This window comes from Lepisma saccharinum, chromosome 21 (assembly GCF_977018435.1).
Source record: "Lepisma saccharinum chromosome 21, izLepSacc3.1, whole genome shotgun sequence".
Lineage (NCBI taxonomy): Eukaryota > Metazoa > Arthropoda > Insecta > Zygentoma > Lepismatidae > Lepisma > Lepisma saccharinum.
Window position 1 is genome coordinate 57,955,875 of NC_139249.1, and position 27,419 is coordinate 57,983,293.

A 27,419-nucleotide genomic window follows, 5' to 3' on the forward strand; every position below is an offset into this window, starting at 1 on the left:
ACGGAGCACAGTTTTACAAGCACGCAAACCGAGGGCCCCATTATTTTTGTCACATAGTAGACGACTCGGTGTTGCACCATGTAACCAACTCGACGTTTCGGTGCAAAGAGAGTCAAAAAGTGCAGCGAGCTAGACGGGGCTAAATATATCGATATAATCGATTATAGGATTTCGATTGTTCCAATCTCCTTTAAGCGTAGCGCCGTAGAATCTGTGCAAAAGAATTGAAGTGTTGATTTTGTTCATATATTTCCAATAGTTTTCTGAAGATGAAACTGTCCGAGTGCAATAGTGGATTAGAAGTGTCGCAGTTCTTTCGACGAGATGCTAAGGAATATCTTCGTGACATGCAAGCAGAAGGAATACTCGCAAGAATGAAGATATGCCGCAAATGTACAAGGAGATTGCGCAAACAAAAAGTTATGGTTTTGCGTGTAAGGAATAGGAATGGAAGGAGGCAAGACCACTTGTGGTCATGTTTTCGTTGCAAGACCACGTACTCTGTAAAATCAGGAACATTTTTCGAGAATATGCATCTACGGCTAGAAATGATTTTCTTACTAATGTACCAGTGGGCGTGTGAAGGCACCGTGCAGGCCTCTAGTGACTTCCTTGGACTTGCCTCTGGTACTGTTGTCAGGTTATTTAGATACTTACGTGATATATGCTCGTGGAAGATACTTAATTGTCCTGACGACTTTCAGCTCGGTGGGTTTGGTTGTGTTGTGCAAGTTGACGAGATAACGGTCGACAACAAGGATCATAATAACGGGATGATGGCTGAACAATGGATATTTGGTATGGTCGATAGTTGTACTAACAAAGGTATTATCCTTTTTGTGGATGACCTCTCACCAAGTACATTGATACCCCTTATAGAACAGTTTGTGCTACCAGGAACAGAAATTTGGACTCCTAACTGGACAACTTACGAATGTCTTTCTATTTTAGGTGGTGTTTCTCCATATATTCACAAACCTGTGATGCACTATTTTGAAGATACAGACTTTAGTGTCTATAGCAACAAGGTTGACTACTACTGGTCATTAGCAAAGCGATTTTTTAGAAAAATGGGAGTATTAGGGTCTAAATATGTGGAGGAGTATATGAATGAGTTCATGTGGAGGCAGATTTATGGAAGGACTTCAGTTCAGGCATACAAGAATCTTTTCATGCAAATTGCAGAAAAATATCCTGGCCAGTAGAATTTGGTAAGTCACAATTTAAGGTTAGGTTTTATTTTGGTATAAATTTACGATAACAGTTTCATACATCGGAGACACATTTCTTCATTTTTACAGAAGAAACTACTTATGTAAATGAGTTTCTCTAAGGTTTCCAACGTTAGTCGAGGTATTTTCTTTCATCGTGGTATCTATTTGACCAGGAAATCATGTCAGTGTTTCCAATGCCTTTTTTTTTTATCTATGCTTGCCTAACCTAACCTTAACGGAAATGGTTCGTGGGGCTATCCGTCAGCTACCCATGCATAATGTACAATTTGCACACGTGACGAACACGATAGTAGGTATTTTTCGGTAAAGAAGGTTTGAAACAATGATAGGGTTGGGTACCCTATTCTACACCCTCGAATTTGAAATATTTTTTTTCATTATGAAGGTTATGTTATCCTATTTGTGAATAAAAATAATTGGAGCGCGGAAATAAGTATTTACAACTGTACAGCCGTTTAAAGTTGCGATTTTGTCGTTTGAAATTGTTGAGTCAAAATTTCCCACCGATTCCGGGCTCCGCCCCTAGGGTAATTGACTTGCCGCCCGCTACCACGGCCCCGCCTCCGCTCCGCTTCGGATACCCGCCTTTATCTATAGAGTCCCTTTTAAAGGCATGTTAGAAATTGGCCGAAGTCACCTACCCCCCAACACTATTTCTCACTGTTTTCCGAATTGACAAATGAAGATACAAAAAATGAAGGCTAAAATTAAACCAAAGAAGGTAAATTACCTCTTTTTACCAAGGCCAGGTATTGAATTGTGGGTTGAAGTTCAATTTGTAAGTCCAAAAATGAAGAAACTCCTACGTTGAAAGTCCTTGTTGTCCTTTTCCACAGAATACCAACCTCCACTCCCTTCCCATCATAAAAATTAGAAGTCGCAAATTATCCCATCCCACAAGTCATTTAGAAAAAACAACCCTCTCTTTACGGCATGCAGTTGCCAAAAAAAAAATTAGTAAAATTTTTGTATCCCCAAAACGTATTTCTTCAATTTTACAGGAGAAAGTACTTACCGAAATGGGTTTATTTATACTTTAGGAAGGTCTAGGAAGTTTGTTTTCACCTAGTTGAAATTTTTTACCGGTAAATCATGTAATTTTCGACATTAATGTCACTCCGATGCACGAAAGCTGTTCTCTTGATGTCTGTCTACTACGTGAACCAAATATTTGCGAGCCTTTCATGACGTAACAACCGGTCAGTGTTTCCAAATACGCGGTTTTGTAACTGTGTAACAGTTCTAGAACGTAAACAAACGTGAGTTACTGTTCATCATTTCTGATTACGAACTTGCGACAACATGACAGGATTAGTGGCTTGCTCAATGTAAGGTTGATGGGGGGTTATAAGCCCCCTTTCGCGCAGTATCTCTAAGGCTATTTATGAATGGTTCGTGGGGCTATCCATGAATGGTTCATGGGGCTATCCATCAACGGTTCGTGGGGCTATTTATGAATGGTTCGTGGGGCTATCCGTGAATGGTTCATGGGGCTATTTATGAATGGTTTGTGGGGCTATCCCTGAATCATTCGTGGGGCTTTCCATCAATGGTTCGTGGGGCTATCCGTGAATGGTTTGTGGGGCTATTTATGAATGGTTTGTGGGGCTAACCGTGAATCATTCGTGGGGCTATTTATGAATGGTTCGTGGGGCTATCCGTGAATGGTTTGTGGGGCTATTTGTGAATGGTTCGTGGGGTTTTTGAACCCGAAAAAAATTCTAATTTTGAAAAACAAATTTAACTATGTTTGCGTAACCTAACAGATCCTAACCTAACCTTGCCGTGCATGGTTCGTGGGGCTATTTATGAATAGTTCGTGGGTCTATCTGTGCATGGTTCGTGGGGTTTTCGAACCTGGTAAAAAATACAAAATCAGTAACACGAAAGTAGGTATTTTTCTATGAAGAAGGTTGCAACACTGCATAACCACTGATCATGGACTACGCTAATCAAGATTTCTCCGCCATATTGCGTGTAACGCAAGCGAAAGCGAACAAAATAAAAATACTCGATATTTCGAAAATTGAGATTATTTGCATGCAAAAAACGAAACGCGAACTTGAAGAACCCTTGGGAATGCAGAATACGTAAGTATCAATGTGAAAAATACGAAAATAAGGGAATTAGAGACGTTTGGTGGTTACTGAAATTTTAATAAAAATTATAATTTCCAATTTCTGAAGTTGCATAAATGAAATCGAATGTCTGAAATGTCCAATCCGCCAATATATCACACAAATAACATATCGCAATCGCAAATGTTCCTATTGTACAAGTCAATCAAAAGAAGAAAAAGACATAAATCGCCTGTGACATAAATCGATGATCCGAAATCTTCAGACTTGCGCCTGTGACATGAATGCATCATTCACCATCATAAAGTTCTGAAAAACCTTTTTGACGTTACAGAAGGAATTTTAAAAATCTAAAAAATTACTTTCCGCGCTATTTAGAAACATCGTTTATTATGAAGAACTAATTTTTGTAACAAGAATATTTGAAATGTGTGAAAAATCGAGGGTGTAGAAAAGGGTACCGGAGCCGAATGATATTCAAAAACAATAGAAGCGATATCATTCGCAAGGTAAGCGATATCGCACCGTTACGTGCATTCGGTAGCACTTAGACAAATGCGTTATTTTAGTAGAAAAAGTGTTTGTTTTCATGTAAAAAGCATAATGGCACCTTGAACTATGTTCTGCAATACACAATTGTTAAGTACGAACCATGCGATACACAAAATATCCGATTTTATTGTGTCTCCGATCTATGAAACTGTTACCAAAATTTACAATACTGGAAGTATCTCTGATTGCTTTGAAAATACGCATACTCACTAATTTGGGCCTCGTAATCAAGAATCTGCAGTTAAAAATTGGTGGTCACTTTCAGAAATTGCGAAATTACATGAACATATTAACACTATGATTGTCGATACACTATTATGGTAGCCATGTTCGATGATGTGAACAAGTGAAGTTCGCTACCCATTGCATGGAGCGTTGGTTTGCATTTGAGAAAATGGCATCTTGCATAAGGTGGAAAAAATGTTTGCCCCACAAACCATTCACGGTAAGGTTAGGTTAGGCAAGCATAGTAAAAATTAAGGTTCATCATAAACATAGTTTTGAAACGCAAATCATAGCAAAAAATAGTTGTTTTCTTCATAAATCAAGGGTGTTTACTTCGTTGACGGACCCACTTATTTCATCTTATTTTACAATTTTAGACGTGACCGCCAAATTTCAACTGCAGATTTATGATTAGAAGGCCAAAATTAATGAGTATGCCGAATTTCAAACAAATTGGAGATACTTCCGGTATTGTAAATTCGCTCCTTTATTATTTCTGTAATTCTTACACACAATTCATTACAATATTCCTTATCATGCCAGAATGGCTGCGGTGGCTCAGTCGGTAACGCATCTGACTACCATGCTAAAGGTACCGGGTTCGATCCCCGGCCGGTTCAAATCTGGTAACTTTTCTAACGGAAGTGGCCCCGGCATCCACCCAGCGTCGAATGACATGGGTATCTGCGGGAAACCCTGGGGGGGGGGGGTAAAGGCGGTTAGGGGCGTGATGCTGATCACATTACTCCCACTCACGACCCAATCAAGAAAGTGTGGGGCGTTACCCCTATACGCCTTCATGGCATGGTGCTAAGCACAGGGGAGCACTTTACCTTTTTTACCTTATCATACCAGAAAAAAATATTTTGGCCCAAGTTCATTTTGTTTTATTGAGATTTCATCATGGTGCAAATGCAATTTTAACATGGTTCAATTTCAATTTACTTCTGTTAACACATGCTGTGGAGTTTTAGCGATTAATTAAGATTTTGTTCAAGATATGTTTTCATGACTTAGGTTAGGCAGGCCAGGTTTGGTTTTGTTATTATTAAAATGAAGTCCCTAAATGCATTCTCCAAAGGTTCTGATTTACTTCTACATTAATTACCACTAGTCTACGATACAGTCACTGGTAAGTGCTCATGCTTGCGTAAGGTAATTTTTAAGTTGATTTTTTTCAACATAAATAACTTTTTAAGGATTGACAAAATTCTATTATAATTAATCTTCCTGCTAGGAAAATTTGAAAAAAATCATAAAACAATCTGAACCGTTACCATAAAATCTCCTAAGTATGTGATAACAGAAGTAAATCGAAAATGAACCATGTTAAATTTGCTTTCGTAGCATGATGAAATCGCAATAAAACAAGATGAACTTGGGCCTTACCTCCTTTGCCCCTTTCCTGCAACGTTAAATATCTTAATGTAATCCAGTGGTGAACACTGCTTTCCAAAGAGGTGTGGTTCATTCCATGCCAAACCATCCAATGGTGGTTGCATGACCGTTTTAGAAAAAAATCATCTTTACTACATACATTATTACATGTTTCTAGATATCAAAACCAATGTTCAAAAAATATATATATTCTTTAGTTCTCCAACATGGAGCATGGCTTTTCTTGCTCATGTAGCACTTTTCAGAAACCTTAATATCTCAAAAAACATTAGAGCTAGAGTCCTGAAACAAAATTCATTTTGTAGCTAATGAAGTATACTTTCTCTGATATTCAAGTATGTTTTGCTTAAAATTGCATCGTAAGTACGGAAATTATGGTGGAAATTGGGGTAACAATAGTTAAAAAATTGCATTTTTAAGCCCGATTTTTTCAATGAAGGAGCTTAGTCTTAAGGCTCGATTTTTTTTTCATGTGTATACCTGCCTGCAGGATGTCTGTAAATAAAATATCAGTGCTTAGAAATGCAACTCTTTTTTATTACAGCATGGGCTCAAACATGGCCGTTCATTGAATTTTGACAGTTTTCGGGGTTAAATATCTCAGATGTGTCCTCTTGAAAAATTCTGAAATTTGGCACAAAAGAACTTAACTCACAGTAAAAATCTTAACTCGTTTTGGTCAATATGAGGTAACGATTACCTGTTCAATCTCTACCAAACACCTCTCAGTAGTTTATTTTGTCATTTTTAACATTCGTAGTTACCTATTCTGCATTCCGAAAGATTCTTTAAGGTGACATTTTGCTTTTTTCACGAAAATAATTTCAATTTTTCAGATTGACAGTAATTATTGTTCTTTTTTCGCTTCCGTAACACACAATATGGTGGGCACAGCTTGAGTAGCATCGTGGATCATCAGTGGGTATGCAGTGTTTCCAACCTTCTTAACCGAAAAATGCCCCACAAACCATTCACGCATAGCCCCAAAAGCCATTCATGGTAAGGTTAGGTTAGGCAAACATAGTTAAAATTTGGGGTCGTAGTAATATCAGGAATGTATATTTCGTTTTTTCATCTTCTTGCAAAAGAATGGGGTGGTTGGAAACATTGACAGGGGGTTACGTCATCCAACGTACAAAACATCCGATTAACTTGCAGGAAGCAAATTAAAGCAACGGCATTTGTGCGTCGGAGAGATATTTTTCTTCAAAAATACATGAATTCCCGGTCAAATAGATTCCTCGATATAAGAGAATACCTACACAAACTTTGAAAATGCTACAGAAACTCATTTCCGTAAGTAGTTCCTTCTGTAAAAATGAAGAAATGTGTTCGATACGGAGGTAACGTATGTCACCTAATTTCTGACATTGCAAAGTAAGGTTAAACTACACCCATACTTAGGATAATGAATTTTTTTCTGTTTTAAATTTGTGTTAAATAAAGCCTCAGAAAATATAGTAACATAAAGTTTTAATACTTGAATTACCAGAAATTGAAATTACAATGTATGACAATTGAAAATCTGCGAAATCTCATTGCAAAAGGTTTGATTTATTAGGTACCCATGACCAGTATGTATTGGCAGCTCCAAAAATGAGCTTCCCGGCATTTTTTAAATGTAGCAGTACATGCAGCTTAAGATAGGCAGTGGCATGCCCAGGTATTTCGAAGGGAATTGGTGTTCCATATACTTTTTTTTTTAGTATAAAGCCCTGTTTTTGCCACATTATCCTGCCTTTGATGTAATTGTTTATGGGATACTAGGCCAAAGGTATTGGGGTATGACCCCCACCGAACCCTCCGTGGACACTCCACTGAAAGTAGACTACTTATTTGGAGGGTCAAAGCTGGTAGAATGTATTATTTTGGTACTACTTTACTATACCAGAGACACCTATCAATGATTTATTTTGCAATTTTTTACATTGCTAACATACTCTTCTGCATTGCGGAACATTTCTTTAGGTGAAATAATTAATTTATAATGAAAATAATGTCAATTTCTTACATTAACAAGTACTTACTGTTGTTCCTTATTTCCCACAAACCATCCACGGGTAGCCCCAAAAATCATTGACGTTAGCCCAAAAATTCACGATAGCCCCACGAACTATCATGGGGACAAGGTATGCCTACTAGGTTAGGTTAGGCCTGTTAGGTTAGGTTCCATTAGCACTCCTTTCGTTCAATTTAGTATATACGGACAACATCTTGGCGGAAAGCAGCAATAGCGCATCGGAAATAGATTTTCGTAGAAAACCATATGCATTCGCATTAAAATAAATCAAAACTACATTCCCGAACATCAACAATGCTACAGAAAATGATTTGCGTAAGTACTTTCTCCTGTAAATTTGAAGAAATCCGTCTCCGGTATAGTAAAGTGTTACCATTATTTTTTGTCTCCTTTATTTTCCTTTTTTTTTTCTTTCAATAAAATACATTTGTTAAAGTAGTTGTGAATCATGCACAGCAAAAGATTGAGATGTTTTGATATGTGAGGCAAGTCTGGAATTGATCTGTGCATGTACAATCTCTGCTGTCATTCTTCCTTTGCCTAATGTGCTGAGAGTAATGACTTGTGAATGTTTGTTATCTGAGACTGGAAATGGAGTGTTCTGTAGAACTTGAAACTGGAGAGGCTGTCATAAGTACACTTACACTTTTGGTAAGGTTACCAAAGACCTAATTAATCTTAACGAACTCGGTGAAAATGATAAAATACTTCTTAGGTCAAGACCACAGGTAGATGGCTTAGAGACAATATGCAAATAACATTGAAAATATTTTTTTTATATGGTAAAGTATGTTGTGATCTTCAGAGTACCACTTAAAGATAAAGTTAAGTAAGGGAATTTTTTAAATCAATGTACATCATATGGTAAGACAAAAAAGTGTCAAGTAAGCCTTATACCAGTTAAATCAATATGCCTGACATGTTGGAGTAAAATTTTCATATCTGGAGAATGGAATTTGTCTTTGTGCCAACACAAGAAAAACTAAAGGAAATGGATGAAGTCTGTTCTGTTTTTGATGTATCTCCTGTTTCAAAACTGAGGAGGCTGATTGCAGAAAAACAATAAAGTGCTCTTGCTCGAAAAAACTATTAACATCATACAAGGAGTGCAAAGGAAACTGGAAAGTTGCTTTTTACAAAGTATTAGAACTGAAGAAAAGTAAGGCAAATGTGACAATCCTTTGCGTGGCCAGTGCAATCTGTATAATGGACATTATAAGAAGAAAAATGTAAATTAGCGAAAACTAATGCTGAAAAGGTCGGAATCATCAGTTTGATTGCTACCACTGGTCAAGAAAATATATATATGTGATGAACTGAAGGTTTCTGATAATTTACTTGGGAACCTAGTGAAAGAACAAAGAATTCTGCCTGATCTGACAAAGAGAATGAATAGGAAACTGGAGCTGACAATACCAATTGGTCATGGGTACCTAAAAATCAAACCTTTTGCAATGAGATTTCACAGATTTTCAATTGTCATACCATGTAATTTAAATTTCTGGTAATTCAAGTATTAAAACCTTATGTTGCTATATTTTCTGAGTCTTTATTTAACACAAATTTAAAAAAGAAAAAGAAAAGATTTCATTATTCTAAGTATGGATGTAGTTTAACCTTACTTTGCAACGCCAGAAATAGGTGGCATACGTTACCTCATATTGACCAAAATGAGTTGAATCTAAAAGTTGACAACGGTCCCAGGTTCGAATCCCGCTCGGGCTTGGTTGTTTGTGAATGTCCATTCATCAGTTTCATCACTCATCCCCATCTTCGGAAATTAGCCAAGAGGCACAAAATGCGAAGTAAAATAAAGTCAATCAATCAATCTAAAAGGTGAGATTTTTACTGTTGAGTTAGGTTCATGCAGGGCTTATTTTCTGCCAAATTTCAGAATTTTTCAAGAGGACACATCTGAGATATTTAACCCCGAAAACTGTCAAAATTCAATGAATGGCCATGTTTGAGCCCATGGTGTAAAAAAGAGTTGCATTTCTAAGCACTGATATTTTATTTACAGACACCCTGCAGGCAGGTCTACACATCCAAAAAAATTATCAAGCCTTCATTCATATTTCTCCTTCATTGAAAAAATCAGGCTTAAAAATGCAATTTTTTAACTATTAACAAAAATACGTTAGAGCATTCAAATTGGTCTACTTACGCAAGTGAGTATGTATTCTTACGTGGACGACGTTTCGGAAGCTTTACTGCTTCCTTCCTCAGGTTGTTGTTTTCAGCTCGGAATATCAAGCCATGTCAGAGAAGTGTCATGTAAGGATACTGGGTAAAAGGTTCGGGTTAAAAACGCTTCATAGTGCTTGACCTATACAGAATTAAAACCACTTTGCTAAAAACCCCTTAAAACTCACAATAAAACATGTAAAACCACCGCTACGGTAAACTGGAGTGGCCGTTGAGAGCCTAAACTCCCTGTCAAGGTGAAGCGAGCGGGCAGATGGCACCGTGCAGCGGAGTGGTACTTCCCCTCCCACGATAGATCCCTCCCCTCTCTTTTTTTTTTCCTTCCCCTCGTCACCAATCCAAGGAAAATTCCCGTTCCACCTCGGCTGCTTTCCTTACTTCCGATGTGACATGGAAGCCCATCGGGGCCCTTTTATTATTCAAATTGTCCCACTTTTTAAAAAAGCTAATCCATACGTCATCTAAATTGCCCTCGTCCCGGTTCAGTTTATTTCTGTGTCCCGCGCATATCAATGCCGTTTCGTACACGTTCCTATCCAATTTACTATTACTTTTTTTGATAACCTCTCTTTTTATTATTCTATGCCCACTGTTTATTATATGCTCTGCAAGCCCCGTTTTCGGATCGCTTTCTTTGATGTTCTTATCATGTTCGCCCCATCTAATACGCATGCTCCGGCCGGTTTGTCCAATATATTCCATCCCGCAATTGCATTCAATTCTATACACCCCTTTTTGTTCATCAGGGTTATCTCGAATTTTTACCCCCCTCTTATAATCCGTGAAATGCTTTTCAATACTTCTAGGTGCTCTCGTCCCGCATTTCACACCATACTTTTTCACTGTTTTTTCAATTTTCTCAGTGAGCCCTTTACAGTACGGTATCCCAACATAGTTAACTTTACTATCCAACCCTCCCTCCTCTTTTTCCTCCTTTTCTAATCTGCTATCAGAATCGGGGTTCCCCTTTAAAATATTCTTCCTTGCTCTCCTAGCTAACACGTTCATTTCATATTCGGAAAATCCATTCTTCATTCCTACCTCTATTATCCACGATATTTCTTTTTCTTTTTCTACGGCATTATTGCATAACCTCTCAGCCCTTATGAAAAAGTTTAAATAAACATTCGATTTGACCCTACTTGAATGTTCCGATGCCTTATTAATATAAAGACTGCCTGCCAGGGGTTTGTGAAACACCCCTGTCTTTATCCCCTTTTCAGTTTTAGTAATACTTAGGTCCAGGTAGTTGATATTACCTTCCACCGAATTCTCCCTAGTGAAGCTTATTCTGTCCTCTTGTTTTCCTAACTCCACAAAAAGGGTGTTAAGATCTTTTTCTTTTCCAACTACAAGGATATCGTCCACATACCTACAGTAATATTTTATGTCTACTCCCACCCTTTCCATAACCGCTTTTTCTAAGTAATGCAAGAAAAGGTTTGCCGCAAAACCCGATATCGGGTTGCCCATCGCTAACCCTTCTTTCTGTCGAAAAATCGTATCGTTTACGCGGAAATAATTGTACCCGGTTACAAGAAAAAACCACCTGACATATTCCCATGCTACCAATATATCCACGCCATGGTCTAGTAGCCATCTTTGAAGGCAGTCACCGGCTTTCTCTCTCGGTACACTAGGGTACAAATTTGTTACATCAAAACTGCTAATTTGGTCATCCCTCCCGATTTCTAAATTTTCAATTGACTTTTTTACCTCAAAGGAGTTTTTAACGCTATACTGGGTGTTAACATTAATCTTCTTCATTCTTTTAATTAATTCCTTTGCCAACCCATAACCTGGGTGTTCATAGGTGGGGATTATTGGTCTAAGTGGGATCAGTGCCTTGTGCGTTTTTGGAATGCCGAATGCTGTGGGGATATTCCCCTCCTTCACTTCTTTAATGAGCTTCTTCTTTTCCCCACTGCCTAAGGTTATGCTGGTTTCTATCCCACGTCTAATCTCATTTCTAATTTTACTAATTGGGTTCCCATTAACCATTTCGAAATCATTATTTAGAAAGCATTCTTCTAACTTACTTTGATATACGCCTTTTTCTATTACTACCATCTTATTTTCTTTGTCAGATCGAATGAGATACACATTATTATCTTTGGCCCATTTTTTCACAGTGTTTAAATCATCCCTAATTCTCCGGTCATTTTTCTCTTTATGCGTTCTATTCCCACCCCTGGAAACACACCCTCTCTTAATTTGACTCAACATGTATTCATCAATAATCTCACTTACACCCTGCCTGACTTTGGACTTATCTTCTTTCTCATCTAACTTCCCGATAATTTCCTCCGTGGCGATAACAACCTCCTCTTTCACAAACCGTTCGTTCTTTACAGCGAATTTATGCCCCCTGCTCAACATATCACCCAAAGCTTTTGGGGGGTTTAATTTTGTCAGATTTAAAAAGTTTTCGCCCATACTATCGATATTACCCTCACATATTTTAGTTTTATTAGTCTGCTTACCGGTGCCTAATTTTACAGTTTTTCTCCTTATGGTTTCTAAATCTTTAATTTTTGCATTTTCGATGGTTCTAAAATGCCGCTCTTCGATGCGCCTCCATGTCAAATCGTCGAGTTTTTTCCCTATCTCCAAATGTAAATTATAACATTCATAGTTCAGTCTATCCACCTGCCCGTAAGCCTCCCTTATGCATTTCCCTAACATTTTATGTTGCAATTCTACTTTTTGTGACCGACAGTTATTGCTTAAAGGTTGATATCCCCATTTTAAAAATCCTGGCAAAACCCCCATCCTCTTACATTGTTTAAGAAAGCCTATCCTAATCAAGGTTTTATTAAGTCTTATCCTCAACTTCTCGAATGCACGCACTTTTCTCCCCGTATCGGAGGTCAATAACATATTGGTTACGTGCGTGTTACTCACTATCCATAAACAAAAATACGTTAGAGCATTCAAATTGGTCTACTTACGCAAGTGAGTATGTATTCTTACGTGGACGACGTTTTGGAAGCTTTACTGCTTCCTTCCTCAGGTTGTCGTTTTCAGCTCGGAATATCAAGCCATGTCAGAGAAGTGTCATGTAAGGATACTGGGTAAAAGGTTCGGGTTAAAAACGCTTCATAGTGCTTGACCTATACAGAATTAAAACCACTTTGCTAAAAACCCCTTAAAACTCACAATAAAACATGTAAAACCACCGCTACGGTAAACTGGAGTGGCCGTTGAGAGCCTAAACTCCCTGTCAAGGTGAAGCGAGCGGGCAGATGGCACCGTGCAGCGGAGTGGTACTTCCCCTCCCACGATAGATCCCTCCCCTCTCTTTTTTTTTTCCTTCCCCTCGTCACCAATCCAAGGAAAATTCCCGTTCCACCTCGGCTGCTTTCCTTACTTCCGATGTGACATGGAAGCCCATCGGGGCCCTTTTATTATTCAAATTGTCCCACTTTTTAAAAAAGCTAATCCATACGTCATCTAAATTGCCCTCGTCCCGGTTCAGTTTATTTCTGTGTCCCGCGCATATCAATGCCGTTTCGTACACGTTCCTATCCAATTTACTATTACTTTTTTTGATAACCTCTCTTTTTATTATTCTATGCCCACTGTTTATTATATGCTCTGCAAGCCCCGTTTTCGGATCGCTTTCTTTGATGTTCTTATCATGTTCGCCCCATCTAATACGCATGCTCCGGCCGGTTTGTCCAATATATTCCATCCCGCAATTGCATTCAATTCTATACACCCCTTTTTGTTCATCAGGGTTATCTCGAATTTTTACCCCCCTCTTATAATCCGTGAAATGCTTTTCAATACTTCTAGGTGCTCTCGTCCCGCATTTCACACCATACTTTTTCACTGTTTTTTCAATTTTCTCAGTGAGCCCTTTACAGTACGGTATCCCAACATAGTTAACTTTACTATCCAACCCTCCCTCCTCTTTTTCCTCCTTTTCTAATCTGCTATCAGAATCGGGGTTCCCCTTTAAAATATTCTTCCTTGCTCTCCTAGCTAACACGTTCATTTCATATTCGGAAAATCCATTCTTCATTCCTACCTCTATTATCCACGATATTTCTTTTTCTTTTTCTACGGCATTATTGCATAACCTCTCAGCCCTTATGAAAAAGTTTAAATAAACATTCGATTTGACCCTACTTGAATGTTCCGATGCCTTATTAATATAAAGACTGCCTGCCAGGGGTTTGTGAAACACCCCTGTCTTTATCCCCTTTTCAGTTTTAGTAATACTTAGGTCCAGGTAGTTGATATTACCTTCCACCGAATTCTCCCTAGTGAAGCTTATTCTGTCCTCTTGTTTTCCTAACTCCACAAAAAGGGTGTTAAGATCTTTTTCTTTTCCAACTACAAGGATATCGTCCACATACCTACAGTAATATTTTATGTCTACTCCCACCCTTTCCATAACCGCTTTTTCTAAGTAATGCAAGAAAAGGTTTGCCGCAAAACCCGATATCGGGTTGCCCATCGCTAACCCTTCTTTCTGTCGAAAAATCGTATCGTTTACGCGGAAATAATTGTACCCGGTTACAAGAAAAAACCACCTGACATATTCCCATGCTACCAATATATCCACGCCATGGTCTAGTAGCCATCTTTGAAGGCAGTCACCGGCTTTCTCTCTCGGTACACTAGGGTACAAATTTGTTACATCAAAACTGCTAATTTGGTCATCCCTCCCGATTTCTAAATTTTCAATTGACTTTTTTACCTCAAAGGAGTTTTTAACGCTATACTGGGTGTTAACATTAATCTTCTTCATTCTTTTAATTAATTCCTTTGCCAACCCATAACCTGGGTGTTCATAGGTGGGGATTATTGGTCTAAGTGGGATCAGTGCCTTGTGCGTTTTTGGAATGCCGAATGCTGTGGGGATATTCCCCTCCTTCACTTCTTTAATGAGCTTCTTCTTTTCCCCACTGCCTAAGGTTATGCTGGTTTCTATCCCACGTCTAATCTCATTTCTAATTTTACTAATTGGGTTCCCATTAACCATTTCGAAATCATTATTTAGAAAGCATTCTTCTAACTTACTTTGATATACGCCTTTTTCTATTACTACCATCTTATTTTCTTTGTCAGATCGAATGAGATACACATTATTATCTTTGGCCCATTTTTTCACAGTGTTTAAATCATCCCTAATTCTCCGGTCATTTTTCTCTTTATGCGTTCTATTCCCACCCCTGGAAACACACCCTCTCTTAATTTGACTCAACATGTATTCATCAATAATCTCACTTACACCCTGCCTGACTTTGGACTTATCTTCTTTCTCATCTAACTTCCCGATAATTTCCTCCGTGGCGATAACAACCTCCTCTTTCACAAACCGTTCGTTCTTTACAGCGAATTTATGCCCCCTGCTCAACATATCACCCAAAGCTTTTGGGGGGTTTAATTTTGTCAGATTTAAAAAGTTTTCGCCCATACTATCGATATTACCCTCACATATTTTAGTTTTATTAGTCTGCTTACCGGTGCCTAATTTTACAGTTTTTCTCCTTATGGTTTCTAAATCTTTAATTTTTGCATTTTCGATGGTTCTAAAATGCCGCTCTTCGATGCGCCTCCATGTCAAATCGTCGAGTTTTTTCCCTATCTCCAAATGTAAATTATAACATTCATAGTTCAGTCTATCCACCTGCCCGTAAGCCTCCCTTATGCATTTCCCTAACATTTTATGTTGCAATTCTACTTTTTGTGACCGACAGTTATTGCTTAAAGGTTGATATCCCCATTTTAAAAATCCTGGCAAAACCCCCATCCTCTTACATTGTTTAAGAAAGCCTATCCTAATCAAGGTTTTATTAAGTCTTATCCTCAACTTCTCGAATGCACGCACTTTTCTCCCCGTATCGGAGGTCAATAACATATTGGTTACGTGCGTGTTACTCACTATCCATAAACAAAAATACGTTAGAGCATTCAAATTGGTCTACTTACGCAAGTGAGTATGTATTCTTACGTGGACGACGTTTTGGAAGCTTTACTGCTTCCTTCCTCAGGTTGTCGTTTTCAGCTCGGAATATCAAGCCATGTCAGAGAAGTGTCATGTAAGGATACTGGGTAAAAGGTTCGGGTTAAAAACGCTTCATAGTGCTTGACCTATACAGAATTAAAACCACTTTGCTAAAAACCCCTTAAAACTCACAATAAAACATGTAAAACCACCGCTACGGTAAACTGGAGTGGCCGTTGAGAGCCTAAACTCCCTGTCAAGGTGAAGCGAGCGGGCAGATGGCACCGCGCAGCGGAGTGGTACTTCCCCTCCCACAATAGATCCCTCCCCTCTCTTTTTCAAGTAGGGTCAAATCGAATGTTTATTTAAACTTTTTCATAAGGGCTGAGAGGTTATGCAATAATGCCGTAGAAAAAGAAAAAGAAATATCGTGGATAATAGAGGTAGGAATGAAGAATGGATTTTCCGAATATGAAATGAACGTGTTAGCTAGGAGAGCAAGGAAGAATATTTTAAAGGGGAACCCCGATTCTGATAGCAGATTAGAAAAGGAGGAAAAAGAGGAGGGAGGGTTGGATAGTAAAGTTAACTATGTTGGGATACCGTACTGTAAAGGGCTCACTGAGAAAATTGAAAAAACAGTGAAAAAGTATGGTGTGAAATGCGGGACGAGAGCACCTAGAAGTATTGAAAAGCATTTCACGGATTATAAGAGGGGGGTAAAAATTCGGGATAACCCTGATGAACAAAAAGGGGTGTATAGAATTGAATGCAATTGCGGGATGGAATATATTGGACAAACCGGCCGGAGCATGCGTATTAGATGGGGCGAACATGATAAGAACATCAAAGAAAGCGATCCGAAAACGGGGCTTGCAGAGCATATAATAAACAGTGGGCATAGAATAATAAAAAGAGAGGTTATCAAAAAAAGTAATAGTAAATTGGATAGGAACGTGTACGAAACGGCATTGATATGCGCGGGAAACTGAAAAGGGGATAAAGACAGGGGTGTTTCACAAACCCCTGGCAGGCAGTCTTTATATTAATAAGGCATCGGAACATTCAAGTAGGGTCAAATCGAATGTTTATTTAAACTTTTTCATAAGGGCTGAGAGGTTATGCAATAATGCCGTAGAAAAAGAAAAAGAAATATCGTGGATAATAGAGGTAGGAATGAAGAATGGATTTTCCGAATATGAAATGAACGTGTTAGCTAGGAGAGCAAGGAAGAATATTTTAAAGGGGAACCCCGATTCTGATAGCAGATTAGAAAAGGAGGAAAAAGAGGAGGGAGGGTTGGATAGTAAAGTTAACTATGTTGGGATACCGTACTGTAAAGGGCTCACTGAGAAAATTGAAAAAACAGTGAAAAAGTATGGTGTGAAATGCGGGACGAGAGCACCTAGAAGTATTGAAAAGCATTTCACGGATTATAAGAGGGGGGTAAAAATTCGAGATAACCCTGATGAACAAAAAGGGGTGTATAGAATTGAATGCAATTGCGGGATGGAATATATTGGACAAACCGGCCGGAGCATGCGTATTAGATGGGGCGAACATGATAAGAACATCAAAGAAAGCGATCCGAAAACGGGGCTTGCAGAGCATATAATAAACAGTGGGCATAGAATAATAAAAAGAGAGGTTATCAAAAAAAGTAATAGTAAATTGGATAGGAACGTGTACGAAACGGCACTGATATGCGCGGGAAACTGAAAAGGGGATAAAGACAGGGGTGTTTCACAAACCCCTGGCAGGCAGTCTTTATATTAATAAGGCATCGGAACATTCAAGTAGGGTCAAATGGAATGTTTATTTAAACTTTTTCATAAGGGCTGAGAGGTTATGCAATAATGCCGTAGAAAAAGAAAAAGAAATATCGTGGATAATAGAGGTAGGAATGAAGAATGGATTTTCCGAATATGAAATGAACGTGTTAGCTAGGAGAGCAAGGAAGAATATTTTAAAGGGGAACCCCGATTCTGATAGCAGATTAGAAAAGGAGGAAAAAGAGGAGGGAGGGTTGGATAGTAAAGTTAACTATGTTGGGATACCGTACTGTAAAGGGCTCACTGAGAAAATTGAAAAAACAGTGAAAAAGTATGGTGTGAAATGCGGGACGAGAGCACCTAGAAGTATTGAAAAGCATTTCACGGATTATAAGAGGGGGGTAAAAATTCGAGATAACCCTGATGAACAAAAAGGGGTGTATAGAATTGAATGCAATTGCGGGATGGAATATATTGGACAAACCTTCCGGAGCATGCGTATTAGATGGGGCGAACATGATAAGAACATCAAAGAAAGCGATCCGAAAACGGGGCTTGCAGAGCATATAATAAACAGTGGGCATAGAATAATAAAAAGAGAGGTTATCAAAAAAAGTAATAGTAAATTGGATAGGAACGTGTACGAAACGGCATTGATATGCGCGGGACACAGAAATAAACTGAACCGGGACGAGGGCAATTTAGATGACGTATGGATTAGCTTTTTTAAAAAGTGGGACAATTTGAATAATAAAAGGGCCCCGATGGGCTTCCATGTCACATCGGAAGTAAGGAAAGCAGCCGAGGTGGAACGGGAATTTTCCTTGGATTGGTGACGAGGGGAAGGAAAAAAAAAGAGAGGGGAGGGATCTATCGTGGGAGGGGAAGTACCACTCCGCTGCGCGGTGCCATCTGCCCGCTCGCTTCACCTTGACAGGGAGTTTAGGCTCTCAACGGCCACTCCAGTTTACCGTAGCGGTGGTTTTACATGTTTTATTGTGAGTTTTAAGGGGTTTTTAGCAAAGTGGTTTTAATTCTGTATAGGTCAAGCACTATGAAGCGTTTTTAACCCGAACCTTTTACCCAGTATCCTTACATGACACTTCTCTGACATGGCTTGATATTCCGAGCTGAAAACGACAACCTGAGGAAGGAAGCAGTAAAGCTTCCAAAACGTCGTCCACGTAAGAATACATACTCACTTGCGTAAGTAGACCAATTTGAATGCTCTAACGTATTTTTGTTTATGGATAGTGAGTAACAAACACGTAACCAATATGTTATTGACCTCCGATACGGGGAGAAAAGTGCGTGCATTCGAGAAATTGAGGATAAGACTTAATAAAACCTTGATTAGGATAGGCTTTCTTAAACAATGTAAGAGGATGGGGGTTTTGCCAGGATTTTTAAAATGGGGATATCAACCTTTAAGCAATAACTGTCGGTCACAAAAAGTAGAATTGCAACATAAAATGTTAGGGAAATGCATAAGGGAGGCTTACGGGCAGGTGGATAGACTGAACTATGAATGTTATAATTTACATTTGGAGATAGGGAAAAAACTCGACGATTTGACATGGAGGCGCATCGAAGAGCGGCATTTTAGAACCATCGAAAATGCAAAAATTAAAGATTTAGAAACCATAAGGAGAAAAACTGTAAAATTAGGCATCGGTAAGCAGACTAATAAAACTAAAATATGTGAGGGTAATATCGATAGTATGGGCGAAAACTTTTTAAATCTGACAAAATTAAACCCCCCAAAAGCTTTGGGTGATATGTTGAGCAGGGGGCATAAATTCGCTGTAAAGAACGAACGGTTTGTGAAAGAGGAAGTTGTTATCGCCACGGAGGAAATTATCGGGAAGTTAGATGAGAAAGAAGATAAGTCCAAAGTCAGGCAGGGTGTAAGTGAGATTATTGATGAATACATGTTGAGTCAAATTAAGAGAGGGTGTGTTTCCAGGGGTGGGAATAGAACGCATAAAGAGAAAAATGACCGGAGAATTAGGGATGATTTAAACACTGTGAAAAAATGGGCCAAAGATAATAATGTGTATCTCATTCGATCTGACAAAGAAAATAAGATGGTAGTAATAGAAAAAGGCGTATATCAAAGTAAGTTAGAAGAATGCTTTCTAAATAATGATTTCGAAATGGTTAATGGGAACCCAATTAGTAAAATTAGAAATGAGATTAGACGTGGGATAGAAACCAGCATAACCTTAGGCAGCGGGGAAAAGAAGAAGCTCATTAAAGAAGTGAAGGAGGGGAATATCCCCACAGCATTCGGCATTCCAAAAACGCACAAGGCACTGATCCCACTTAGACCAATAATCCCCACCTATGAACACCCAGGTTATGGGTTGGCAAAGGAATTAATTAAAAGAATGAAGAAGATTAATGTTAACACCCAGTATAGCGTTAAAAACTCCTTTGAGGTAAAAAAGTCAATTGAAAATTTAGAAATCGGGAGGGATGACCAAATTAGCAGTTTTGATGTAACAAATTTGTACCCTAGTGTACCGAGAGAGAAAGCCGGTGACTGCCTTCAAAGATGGCTACTAGACCATGGCGTGGATATATTGGTAGCATGGGAATATGTCAGGTGGTTTTTTCTTGTAACCGGGTACAATTATTTCCGCGTAAACGATACGATTTTTCGACAGAAAGAAGGGTTAGCGATGGGCAACCCGATATCGGGTTTTGCGGCAAACCTTTTCTTGCATTACTTAGAAAAAGCGGTTATGGAAAGGGTGGGAGTAGACATAAAATATTACTGTAGGTATGTGGACGATATCCTTGTAGTTGGAAAAGAAAAAGATCTTAACACCCTTTTTGTGGAGTTAGGAAAACAAGAGGACAGAATAAGCTTCACTAGGGAGAATTCGGTGGAAGGTAATATCAACTACCTGGACCTAAGTATTACTAAAACTGAAAAGGGGATAAAGACAGGGGTGTTTCACAAACCCCTGGCAGGCAGTCTTTATATTAATAAGGCATCGGAACATTCAAGTAGGGTCAAATGGAATGTTTATTTAAACTTTTTCATAAGGGCTGAGAGGTTATGCAATAATGCCGTAGAAAAAGAAAAAGAAATATCGTGGATAATAGAGGTAGGAATGAAGAATGGATTTTCCGAATATGAAATGAACGTGTTAGCTAGGAGAGCAAGGAAGAATATTTTAAAGGGGAACCCCGATTCTGATAGCAGATTAGAAAAGGAGGAAAAAGAGGAGGGAGGGTTGGATAGTAAAGTTAACTATGTTGGGATACCGTACTGTAAAGGGCTCACTGAGAAAATTGAAAAAACAGTGAAAAAGTATGGTGTGAAATGCGGGACGAGAGCACCTAGAAGTATTGAAAAGCATTTCACGGATTATAAGAGGGGGGTAAAAATTCGAGATAACCCTGATGAACAAAAAGGGGTGTATAGAATTGAATGCAATTGCGGGATGGAATATATTGGACAAACCGGCCGGAGCATGCGTATTAGATGGGGCGAACATGATAAGAACATCAAAGAAAGCGATCCGAAAACGGGGCTTGCAGAGCATATAATAAACAGTGGGCATAGAATAATAAAAAGAGAGGTTATCAAAAAAAGTAATAGTAAATTGGATAGGAACGTGTACGAAACGGCATTGATATGCGCGGGACACAGAAATAAACTGAACCGGGACGAGGGCAATTTAGATGACGTATGGATTAGCTTTTTTAAAAAGTGGGACAATTTGAATAATAAAAGGGCCCCGATGGGCTTCCATGTCACATCGGAAGTAAGGAAAGCAGCCGAGGTGGAACGGGAATTTTCCTTGGATTGGTGACGAGGGGAAGGAAAAAAAAAAGAGAGGGGAGGGATCTATCGTGGGAGGGGAAGTACCACTCCACTGCGCGGTGCCATCTGCCCGCTCGCTTCACCTTGACAGGGAGTTTAGGCTCTCAACGGCCACTCCAGTTTACCGTAGCGGTGGTTTTACATGTTTTATTGTGAGTTTTAAGGGGTTTTTAGCAAAGTGGTTTTAATTCTGTATAGGTCAAGCACTATGAAGCGTTTTTAACCCGAACCTTTTACCCAGTATCCTTACATGACACTTCTCTGACATGGCTTGATATTCCGAGCTGAAAACGACAACCTGAGGAAGGAAGCAGTAAAGCTTCCGAAACGTCGTCCACGTAAGAATACATACTCACTTGCGTAAGTAGACCAATTTGAATGCTCTAACGTATTTTTGTTTATGGATAGTGAGTAACACGCACGTAACCAATATGTTATTTTTAACTATTGTTACCCCAAATTCCACCATAATTTTCGTACTTACGATGCAATTTTAAGCAAAACATACTTGAATATCATAGAAAGTATACTTCATTAGCTACAAAATGAATTTTGTTTCAGGACTCTAGCTCTAATGTTTTTTGAGATATTAAGGTTTCTGAAAAGTGCTACATGAGCAAGAAAAGCCATGCGCCATGTTGGAAAAATGGCTGCCCCAGGAGAAGTAAAGACAATAATTTCTTTTGAACATTGGTTTTGATATCTAGAAACATGGACAAACGTATGTACTAAAAATGATTTTTTTCTAAAATTGTCATGCAACCAATTATTTTAAAATTGCTTGATTTGACATGTAATGACCTGTGTAGCTTAAGCTAGAGTGAGTGAAACCCACCCACCTCCTAATTTTCTCCATACCACCCTGACTTTTGAATATTAACGTAGCATAACCGATGGTGCAAGAGCCCTTGAGAGCCAAGGCCTAACCACTGACTGATGGCAGGGCCGTTTACCCACTGTACCCCCTCGAGAATTATGTTGAATTTATTTCATCAACCGATTTCAATGTTTTAAGTAATGTAAAAATGGTTCCAGCGTAAGGCAAGCACAAGTAACAAAGATATTTGATCCCAATGAATGGCCCACGTAAGTAAAAGCCTGCAATTTCGGAGTACTTTTGCTGCTTTTTGTTAGTAAAAACTGTTTGTATGTAGACTATAATAGTGAAAAAACATGCCGAAAATAACTATCAGTACCAAACCTAACTACATAAAATTATAGCTGCTGTTGTGGAAAGTCGTTTTGGGTGCTATATTCACTTGCTAGAAGCCTTGGGGCTGTTCTGCTACATGTCGAATTAAGTCGCTAAGGCAACAGACTTACTTTACTTCATAATAACACATTTCCGTGAGCGAAATTCAACTGAAAATGTTCATTAACAACAAAATCTCTACAAATGAAACAAGATATTTTACTTTCTCTAGTGGGTACAGAGGGTCAAGGGTACTGTTTGTGCCACCTATAAAATTTCAGACAAGATTCACTTTGGAACAGTGGCAAAACTAAGAAAAAGTGTTATATTTCTCCTGTCCTAAGTTATCGCTATCTCTGGTATAATGTTATTTTCAGTGTGCTCCGATCTTTCGACCACTCCCACATCTTGCAGCACCAGCCTCCATAGGTACAACATCACCAATTGTGTCGTAACATGATGCAGTGTTTGCCATATTTCATTATAACTGCGAAAATTATTTATCAGTATAAGATGGACCCCCTGCCTCCCAAGCAAGATCCTCACAGAAAAGTGGTCACCCAAACAGCAAGCTTTAAGATGAGTTATTTGCCTAAAGTTATTTTCATTGCCTGCATCTTTCCACAAGTGTAGGCACTCATGGGCTTACGGATCGTGGATGTTTCCCGAAATTTTGCCAGGTTATTTAGAAATATTGATGCGCATATTGAGGACACTTGCACAAATGTCTGTGACACATACAGTTCAGATCATGTGGCAATTTCCAGATGAAAGAAAACAACAATGTGGAAAATGTCGCAGTGAAAGCAACCAATTAATATGATGCAAAAACTTGTTTAGTGCAACAAACAATATTTGACCAAATATTTACGGAATTCTGTAACTCTTCCTGTCACCACTCTGAGATTGTTCCCCACCCTTTATTGATGAACACTGAGGTTAAGAACTTCTTTGGACAAAATACCTAAGGATGAGGACTGTGCTCAGATTACACCGGAGAAATCTCCCCCAAACTTTCAACAACGCCTTCTTTCATCTCCCCCATTGTTTCACCCCACCCCACCTTTCAAAGCACATAGCAATTGCCTCCTGTTCTCCCTAACTGCTACCTGGTCATGTGGCCATGGCTTCATGTTTGCTTTGTTTCATTCCATCAGTATTTATCAATATCTGAAAAATTAATGCCCATGTAAGGCTGTTGTCCATGAGCATCCGCTTGGCCCCCTTTAGTCTGTTCTTGTGCTTATCTTAAAATACCATAATATTTGTTACATTTCATTCCAATAGTGCACATACACTGTGCCATCAAGCGCTTTAATCCACCCTTGCTTCAGAACCCAATGGATTGTCGTGAATGTGTGCAAGTAACACCACGGATGACCAGTTTGACCCGAAATTTTTTTTTTTTTTTGGAATTCCGAATTCGAATGATAGCTTAAAAAAAATGGTTGACAGTCCTTGCGAATTCAGCAAGCTGTGATCGCTCCTTTTTTGCCTCCGAAGACTCAGGATGTATATATGCAATATTGCTGAACAAGAAAGACTTTCTGCTTTGTTTCTCGATATCATTAGCAGATTTGGAATCCGAAACAACTCTTAGAGAAAGGTGGTAGCAATGTCATTAGGAACAGAAGTTTCACACACATTGGTACGCCATAATATGGTATGTATCCTAAAAGGCACTTGCTACGATAACTTGTATTCTGGGCAAACTTAAGATTCAAGGCTCTCTTTAACCTTATAAAGTGCATCTCTTCCACAAACCACACTATACTCTGTGTTTAAGATTTCTATTGGGCTTGTTAATTTTCCAATAATGTTTTTTTTATTATTGATCACATCCTAATTAGGGTTAGTTATTTTAAAATTGTAAACAGTTCTGTGTTGTTGGATTTCTTCCATGGGTAATTCAAGAGTTCAAAAGAGCCAATAGAATTTGGACTTTCAGTCCCCCACTCGACGAGGAAGTTGGTATAAATATTAAGGCTGAGCCAATACCAATACATTGGTATCGGCTAGTATCGGTTCAAATTTTTGTGCCAATACCATCTGGTACCAAAGATATTGAGTGGCTAGAGCAGCCAAGAGAAACTTCAAGATTTGTCCTTTTCAAATGTTTGTTCACCCTTCCTTTGTGATTGGTTGTGCCACTGCACAAGAATTCCATGTATGTTTCCGAAAATGATGCACCCTCCTGGGAAGAAGATGACAAGATGAAAGGCAGGGCTAAAGTGAAAGTGCTGCACCCAAACGTGACATTGGAGGCATGTAACACTATGTGGAAATAAAATAAACCATTCCTTGCCAATTCTTATTCGCAAAATCGTGGGTCCAAAACATGACATTTTCAAAACCAGCATTATTATTATGCTAGGCTCATTCCGGAGTTCCTAGGAAAGGGATGAATGTCACTGTGGGAGGGACGGTTTTGGATTTTCTTCTTGTGTTCTACCCTTATTTGTGACTGCTGCCCAATGCCGACACTGCAGTGACTTGTTGAGCATGAAATAAATACAGTAAAAGTAAAACTTCTCCTAACGGACACCTCTAAATTACGGTCATTTTTAAATTCCCCGGCAGAAATACATGGGGTTTAATGGCAATATTACTTCAGAATAACGGACATTCTTAATAACGGATGCAGATACTGAAAAATACCTCCCCAACACAAATGAAACTTCTTAATAACGGACAGCCTGAAAGAAAACTGTCTCAATTTCTGGAATATGACACAACAATGGCCAATATTTCGAACTAGCATGCATTGTTTCATGTTACACCAAAAGTATTTCATTTTAAAAGTGCAGACAGTAGGCAGTATTCATTGTGGTTATCTTGAGAAGTGTGTATCACTTCTGCTACGATGTTGCAGAAACGCAAATGACTGACTTTAAAGGAAAAAAAGTTGAAGTCATCAACGTCTACAAGAAAGAAACTTAATGTTCAAGACATGGCCATGTGGTTTGCTGTTGATCAGTGACATTTTAAGAAACAAAAGTGACCTGCCTAAATTGTGGACTGGAAATGAAATACTGTAATATACTTAACATCCAACACTGAATAGCAGACACTTCTTAATAACGGACATTTATTTTTTCCCCAGGCCTGTCAGTTTTTGAGAAGTTTTACTGTATATCTGTATTTGTGTATATTTTTCCGTTGTTTTCCTCCCTCTCCAGATTAATTCAAACGATAAGAATGTTGTTTACATTTGTATTTTTTTTGCATTCCTTGTTCAAGTTGTACGCTATATGCACTACATAAATTTCATTTTACATGCTATAACTTTCTCTCCCCTTAAAGACATATAATGAAATTGGGCAACATGAAATGAAGCAGGGACACTTATAATAATCCACTGATTTTTTCAGTGTATATGCAACATTTTAACAATGCTTGTAACCTTTCCAAAACTACTACTTTTTTTGCATCCTCTGGGGGTAAAAAAAGTTCACATGAAATATCACAGGAAATTTTAAGTGATGTAATGCTATATGAGAATAATTTGGGAGTATTTGATATCATTAATAGAATGTGATGTGATGAGTTTTGTGACTCTGTAACTAGTCTTGGTTATTTTAAACTGAAATTATACAAGTATCGATATCGGTTCGAATCGGTTAAGGTATCGGTATCAGCAAATGTTGGTATCAGCTCAGCCCTAATAAATATGCCTTCTCTGACAGAGGACAGAGAGAGTCAGAGTGTGTGAAACTGATAGTCGGAGAGAGAGAGTGATCTTATGGACTTCTGTGGCCTCTCATGAGTTACAAAGCATACCATTGGGTTCACATTAGAGAAACTATGCACATAATGTTGTTTGTCTTGTAAATAAATGTATTGTTTGTCTTGTAAATAAATGTATTGTTTGTCTTGTAAATAAATGTGTAGAGCCCATTTCTGAGAATTTCAGCAATCACCCTGCATCGCAAATTCAGTAAGTTCTTGCCTGTCAATATATTCTTTGGTTCCCTGTCAATCTATTCTTTGATTCTGAGTGCTCTGGTGAGGAATGGGATGGGATCCCAGGACTAACAAGTCAATTTAGTTGTTAATTTGTTTTTCCTACCAGAAGCGACCCGGTAAGAGTGGTGTGTTGCAGAACAATGACATACAGTGAATGCATGAAAAGCACAATTTGTTGTACTAATTACTTTGTCATGGTTCATTACAAATTTATTTTATCCTCTTTTCAGGAAATGCAGAGTTCTACATCATGATTCCATTTTTCTCTTGAAAAATTCTTCGAACACTGCCAGATTCATACAAACAGTAAAACACTTAAAAGTTGAATATGCTGTAGGTTTGGAAGTAATAAAAAGTTGAAAGCAGGATGTTGGCAGTACTTGTATTCAGCACAAACAGTTTCCAGTTGTAACTTTTACAAAATGCATTGTTCAAATGCAATGTGGATGATGGTGGAAGATATGATGTGTTCTCTTCCAGATCACTAGTGCTAGTAAGATTTACACTTGCTTCTCTTCCACACATGTGTATGTGTGTGTATAGAAAGAAGTATTTGTCAATGAAATATATTTTGTATTTAATATTTTATTTTGATTTAACACTGTGTATTGAGAAATTGAGAGAAGGTTGTCCGGAGAGAGGATACCTGTGTGTACCTTTCTGGTAACTATTCATGCAATCAATAAAAAAAGTCAATATCTGATGCTCATGTTTTTTTTGTGTGTGTATTTATGAATTTTTACACTTTGTGACTACTATTGGATTAAAAATTATAGAGTCTCGAGTTTAGACTACAATTAGAAATTAACCAGTAGACCTACATAAGAACTAGTTACATCAAATGAGTTGCTTATACAATTCTGTGTTAATCTATGCTAACCATTTTTTTTTTGAGTTTGCCTTATATTTTTTATTGTCTCGAAAACAAAAAAGTGCAGTTTTTTAAATTTTGCAAACTATTTCTTCTCTTTGAAATTCT

The 27,419-nt window shown here is 38.3% G+C and overlaps 1 protein-coding gene across 1 annotated transcript; it reads left to right on the forward strand.

Moving 5' to 3' along the window:
- Window positions 1-210: 210 nt before the first annotated feature.
- Window positions 211-27,133, forward strand: LOC146003956 (uncharacterized). Its single transcript, XM_083142475.1, has 2 exons — window positions 211-1,211; window positions 26,671-27,133. The coding sequence occupies exon 1, from the start codon at window positions 270-272 to the stop codon at window positions 1,203-1,205; it is 936 nt and encodes a 311-aa protein (XP_082998601.1). The 5' UTR covers window positions 211-269; the 3' UTR covers window positions 1,206-1,211; window positions 26,671-27,133.
- Window positions 27,134-27,419: the final 286 nt, after the last annotated feature.

Excerpts from the sequence above, each read along its gene's own strand:
- LOC146003956 (XM_083142475.1), top strand. The coding sequence starts at position 270 with ATGAAACTGTCCGAGTGCAATAGTGGATTAGAAGTGTCGCAGTTCTTT.